At 46.9% G+C, this 6,213-nt stretch overlaps 1 protein-coding gene across 2 annotated transcripts in view; it reads right to left on the bottom strand.

Moving 5' to 3' along the window:
- Window positions 1-679: 679 nt before the first annotated feature.
- LOC135526663 (SH3 domain and tetratricopeptide repeat-containing protein 2-like) overlaps window positions 680-6,213 on the bottom strand; it is a 56,649-nt gene continuing 51,115 nt past the window's right edge. The window contains exons 20-24 of one of the 2 annotated variants that reach the window (XM_064955202.1): window positions 5,430-5,580; window positions 4,830-4,952; window positions 4,427-4,577; window positions 4,047-4,243; window positions 680-3,223 (exon numbers count right to left, since the gene is read on the bottom strand). In XM_064955202.1, the coding sequence (XP_064811274.1) occupies window positions 2,927-3,223; window positions 4,047-4,243; window positions 4,427-4,577; window positions 4,830-4,952; window positions 5,430-5,580 (919 nt within the window). In that variant the 3' untranslated portion in view covers window positions 680-2,926. Of the gene's footprint in view, window positions 3,224-4,046; window positions 4,244-4,426; window positions 4,578-4,829; window positions 4,953-5,429; window positions 5,581-5,624; window positions 6,211-6,213 lie in introns of those variants that run through there. The other variant, XR_010453341.1, reaches the window with a different exon arrangement.

Below are 6,213 nucleotides of genomic sequence, written 5' to 3'. Positions count from 1 at the left end.
AGCAGGTATATTTCACAGGTCATCCCCATACCAACACCTCCTTTGGCCGCCTTTCCTTCCAGTTATCTGCTGCCAATGACTGGAACAAATTGCAAAAATCACTGAAGCTGGAGTCTTATATCTCCCTCACTAACGTTAAGCATCAGCTGTCAGAGCAGTTTACAGATCACTGTACCTGTAAGCAGGTGTACCTGTACACAGCCCATCTGTAAATAGCACACCAAACTACCTCATCCCCATATTGCTATTTTTTTGTTGCTCTTTTGCACCCTAGTATCTCTACTTGCACATCATCATCTCTACATCTATCATCCAGTGTTTATGCTAAATTGTAATTATTTTGCCACTATGGCCTATTTATTGCCTTACCTCCCTAATCTCACTACATTTGCACACACTGTACATAGATGTTTCTATTGTGTTATTGACTGTACGTTTGTTAATCCTATGTGTAACTCTGTGTTTGTCACACTGCTTTGCTTTATCTTGGCCAGGTTGCAGTTGTAATTGAGAACTGGCCTACCTGGTTAAATAAAGGTGAAATAAAAATAAATGATATTTAGAAATATTGACTAAATGACCCGTTTGTTATTTAGAAACTCTAGCCTAAGTTTAAGCTGTATGTTAGGGTTGGTTGACAAATCCTTACAACTGAATAACACCAAAACAAACACGAAGATCTCGTCATACATAACTTTAATTCAGTTATAAAAATGACATATTTACAAAGCTTTAAAAACCTCTGTAATATACAGAGTATATAAACTATAGAAAAATTGCTCTTCATAATTACACACAGACAATATTAATGGAAAAAAACAAAGCTGGACATAGTAAAGATGGTCGACATCTTTGTCAGTCTAAATAGCTGTAGGAGTGATGCTATCTTTATGGAGAGGATCTGTGAGGGTGTGAACAAATCTATCATCATCCTGGTTCGTCTGTGGCTGAACGATGTCTGTCTGTCTTTATAATGTTACTGTCTGAACAATCGATATCAGTGTCTGTACCTGTGTCTGTAGGGCTCCATGGGTTACCTATGTGTCAGTGGGACTGCTGTCTGTAGGGCTGTCTCCATGGGTTACCTCTGTGTCAGTGGGACTGCTGTCTGTAGGGCTCCATGGATTACCTATGTGTCAGTGGGACTGCTGTCTGTAGGGCTGTCTCCATGGGTTACCTCTGTGTCTGTGGCACTGCTGTCTGTAGGGCTGTCTCCATGGGTTACCTATGTGTCAGTGGGACTGCTGTCTGTAGGGCTGTCTCCATGGGTTACCTCTGTGTCTGTCTTGGAGAGGATCTGTGTCTGTGGCACTGCTGTCTGTAGGGCTGTCTCCATGGGTTACCTCTGTGTCAGTGGGACTGCTGTCTGTAGGGCTGTCTCCATGGGTTACCTCTGTGTCTGTGGCACTGCTGTCTGTAGGGCTGTCTCCATGGGTTACCTCTGTGTCTGTGGCACTGCTGTCTGTAGGACTGTCTCCCTGGGTTACCTCTGTGTCTGTCTTGGAGAGGATCTGTGTCTGTGGCACTGCTGTCTGTAGGGCTGTCTCCATGGGTTACCTCTGTGTCTGTGGCACTGCTGTCTGTAGGGCTGTCTCCAAGGGTTACCTCTGTGTCAGTGGGACTGCTGTCTGTAGGGCTGTCTCCATGGGTTACCTCTGTGTCTGTCTTGGAGAGGATCTGTGTCTGTGGCACTGCTGTCTGTAGGGCTGTCTCCATGGGTTACCTCTGTGTCTGTGGCACTGCTGTCTGTAGGGCTGTCTCCATGGGTTACCTCTGTGTCTGTGGCACTGCTGTCTGTAGGGCTGTCTCCATGGGTTACCTCTGTGTCTGTGGCACTGCTGTCTGTAGGGCTGTCTCCATGGGTTACCTCTGTGTCTGTGGCACTGCTGTCTGTAGGACTGTCTCCATGGGTTATCTCTGTGTCTGTGGCACTGCTGTCTGTAGGGCTGTCTCCATGGGTTACCTCTGTGTCTGTGGCACTGCTATCTGTAGGGCTGTCTCCATGGGTTACCTCTGTGTCTGTGGCACTGCTGTCTGTAGGACTGTCTCCATGGGTTACCTCTGTGTCTGTCTTGGAGAGGATCTGTGTCTGTGGCACTGCTGTCTGTAGGGCTGTCTCCATGGGTTACCTCTGTGTCTGTGGCACTGCTGTCTGTAGGGCTGTCTCCATGGGTTACCTCTGTGTCTGTGGCACTGCTGTCTGTAGGGCGTGTCTTTATCTGTGTCTGTGGTTGTTGAGTCGCTATGTTTGATGCATGTGTCTGTTGGCATAGTCTCTGTGGTGTTCGGGTCGTAAGGTATTCTGTCTGTACTGTCAGTTTTCTGTTATTGTAGTGTCTACAAATACACTGCTTGTTGTTGTATAGTCATTATGTGTGTGTTCAACGTCTGCTTGACATGCGCTTGTGTCTGTACTGTCAGTGTCTTGGTCTGTGTGAGTAGCCTCTGAGGTTCTTGTCTGGGTTTGAGTGACTGGTGTCTCGGTCTCCTTTAAAAACACATCAGAATATGTTTCATGGCTATCTGCATTGATCTGTCTGCTATCCTTACAGTTAGCATCTTGGGAGTTAGCTTCTACATTGATAGTCACCACATCCAGTCTCAGTCTCTGTTTCTCTCTTTTCTGTGACTCTATGCTGTCTCTCTGTGTTTTTACTCTCTATAGTGTTGGGATGTCCTGTCTCTGTCTCTCCTCTCTCCATGTCTCCCAGTCCTGTGTGTTGTCCCTCTGTCTCTACCCTCTCCATGTCTCCCATAGCCCAGCAGGCTCCAACCTCAGCTCTATGCACTGTCCATGTCAATAGCCTCTTTGTGGATAGTATCTGTAGACTCACTACCTAGTCTCTGGCTAGATCTCGTTCATGTCTGTGTTTCTCGTCCCTGGGTCTGTATCACATGTCTCTTCTCCCCTCTCCTCCATCTCTCCTCACCTCTCCTCCATCTCTCCTCCCCTCCCGTCCGTCTCTCCTCCCCTCCCCTCCATCTCTCGTCCCCTCCCCTCTGTCATTCCTCCCCTCCCATCCGTCTCTCCCAGCCCAGAGAGTTCCCTCCTCAGGCTCTGTGCCCTGTCCCTGTAAGCCTGGCAGAGCAGTGGGTCTGGCATGTGGTTGGCATGGATCTCTGCCAGCTTCATGTAGACCACATACAGTGCCTGTGGGTTGGCACGGTCCTCCAGGGCAGCAGCCTGAGCAAGTTGAAAGTAGCCCATCGAGTCATAGGCATCCTGGGGAGAGGAAGTTAGGGGGGGTGGGAGGAGAGATGGAGGAGAGGAGGTTGGGGGTGGATAAGAGGAGAGAAGGGAAGCAGGGAGGAAGATAAAAAGGGTAGGGGTGGAGCAGAGGAGGGCAGGGGAGATGGAGGAGAGGAGGGCAGGTGGAGATGGAGGAGAGGAGGGTAGTGGGAGATGGAGGAGAGGAGGGCAGGGGAGATGGAGGAGAGGAGGGCAGGTGGAGATGGAGGAGAGGAGGGCAGGGGAGAGATGGAGGAGAGGAGGGCAGTGGGAGATGGAGGAGAGGAGGGAGGGGGAAATGGAGGAGAGGAGGGGAGAGAGATGGAGGAGAGGAGGGCAAGGGGGAGATGGAGGAGAGGAGGGGGAGAGAGATGGAGGAGAGGAGGGAGGGGGAGATGGGCGAGAGGATAGGAAGGCAGGGAGATGGAGAGATGGGGGAGAGGAGGAGGACAGAGGTGTTGGAAATAATTGGCCTTTTAGTTAATGTATTAATTAAAAGTGTAAAAGGGTTTGTTACTATTTCTAACTAGGCAAGTCAGTTAAGAACAAATTCTTATTGCCATTGACGGCCTACCCGGCCAAACCCTAACGACGCTGGGCCCATTGTGCGCTGCCCTATGGGACTCCCAATCACGACTGGTTGTGACACCTCTAGCACAGAGATGCAGTGCCTTAGACCGCTGCACCACTCAGGAGCCCATGTCTCTCTCTCACATACTGAAGTGCTATTCAACTGGAAAGCCTGTACAGGTTAATGAACTACCCGATAGTAAAGAACATCGGCATTACTTCTGCCCTCCAGAGCCAGAGCCTTTACCTTGAGTTTGTGCAGGGTCAGGTCCCCCAGCCTGCAGTAGAGCTTGGTGTAGTATCTAGCCTCCAGGGGGTGCTGCAGTACAGCAGGGCTGAGAGACAGAGACTTGAGGTAGTAGTTCTCTGTCATCTCATACTGCTCCAGACTGTAGTACACTGTAGCCAGACGGTGGTACGCTGCGCGCTCGTTCACACACACACCTGGAGGACAATAACATAGCACGATGGTTATCTACACCAATGGAATGAATAGATTCCAACCAAGATTGGCAGTCCTGGTTAGAGGAAGCAGACCAGTAGCTGGAAGCCGAAGGGTTTCTGCTTCAAATCCCGGTCCAGGTCATAAAAGTGGAAATTGAACTCTGTCCCTCCCTCCTACAGTACCTGTTTTGGTGCTGATCTGTACAGCCAGAATGGCATACTGTAGAGCCTCTTCGTGTTCTTCCTGGGTCATCAGTAGTTCAGTCAGTTTACTCAGCAGTCTGAACTCTGAGTCGACGTCACGGATACTCCGAGCAATAGGGAGACTGCCGTCCTAAAACAAGAGCAGAGAACCACTGGTGTTATAATGTATTGCTTTTAACAGGCTGAGGCCAGAGTATAAAGACACACCTGTTATAAATGTGTGTACATTTCCAATTGAACTGAAACTATTATACAGAAAGTGACTTTGAAATAAACGTTATCAATAAATGAGAAAAATCTGCAAACTCAAGGAGTAGATAGACACTCTACAACCTAACTTCCTTCTCTGGTGACCAATAAAGTTTATTCAATTCAATGATACCCTGTAGAAGGGCAGTGATGCCGGCCTGTTCCTGTTGCCTTTGAAGAAGACGTCTCCTGCCTCCTCGTAGATTCTCATGGCAAAGCGTGGGTCGTTCATCCTCAGGGCTGTCTTCACTGCCGCCTGCCAATCAATCATAATCGATTCATAATCAATACATCATCGTATTGATCCAATGCTGCCAGGGAGTGTCTCGTACGGTCAAAGTAGCAGTCCTAGAACATGGGACCTATAATTCATTCAACTCCCACCTTGTTGTTTGACATTTGGGTCATGCAATGCAGGATGTTATAAACAAGGTTTGTAGAGAAACAGATTGTGACATCATATGATAAAACATGATGATTTGATCCCGTGTGATTATAGGTCAGGTGTGGGGAGTAGAGGGTTATCACTGTGGTTGTTGACTGATAAAAGTCCATAATGTTTATGCAGGAACACAGAGGGACACTAATCTACTTCCCTTTGCCTGCTCTTCTTGTCCTCCCTCCCTCTTCTCCCACAGTGAGGGGTCCTGTCAGCAAATTCGTCTTTGTGGATGAGGTAGTAAATCTCTCTCTCTCTATAGATATATATATATATATATATCTCTGAACTCACCTGTAGGTACATGTCAGCCAGTTCGTCTTCATGGATGAGGTAGTAGATGCGTCCCACCTGAAGCCAGGTCTCTGACTCTTCCTCTCTCTTCCCCAGGTCAATGGAGATACGCAGACTCTGCTTACTGTAGTCCAGAGACTTCCTTGATGATCTGTTTGAAATGAATAACTTTATTAATCCTCAGACTCTGCTTACTGTAGTCCAGATACTTCCTTGATGATCTGTTTGAAATGAATAACTTTATTAATCCTCAGACTCTGCTTACTGTAGTCCAGATACTTCCTTGATGATCTGTTTGAATTGAATAACTTTATTAATCCTCAGACTCTGCTTACTGTAGTCCAGATACTTCCTTGATGATCTGTTTGAATTGAATAACTTTATTAATCCTCAGACTCTGCTTACTGTAGTCCAGATACTTCCTTGATGATCTGTTTGAAATGAATAACTTTATTAATCCTCAGACTCTGCTTACTGTAGTCCAGATACTTCCTTGAGGATCTGTTTGAAATGAATAACTTTATTAATCCTCAGACTCTGCTTACTGTAGTCCAGATACTTCCTTGATGATCTGTTTGAAATGAATAACTTTATTAATCCTCAGACTCTGCTTACTGTAGTCCAGATACTTCCTTGATGATCTGTTTGAAATGAATAACTTTATTAATCCTCAGACTCTGCTTACTGTAGTCCAGATACTTCCTTGATGATCTGTTTGAATTGAATAACTTTATTAATCCTCAGACTCTGCTTACTGTAGTCCAGAGACTTCCTTGATGATCTG

Source organism: Oncorhynchus masou, chromosome 32 (genome assembly GCF_036934945.1).
Source record: "Oncorhynchus masou masou isolate Uvic2021 chromosome 32, UVic_Omas_1.1, whole genome shotgun sequence".
NCBI classification, from domain to species: domain Eukaryota; kingdom Metazoa; phylum Chordata; class Actinopteri; order Salmoniformes; family Salmonidae; genus Oncorhynchus; species Oncorhynchus masou.
Note: the sequence above shows the minus strand (reverse complement) of the source record. Positions and strands in the feature narration are given on the sequence as shown.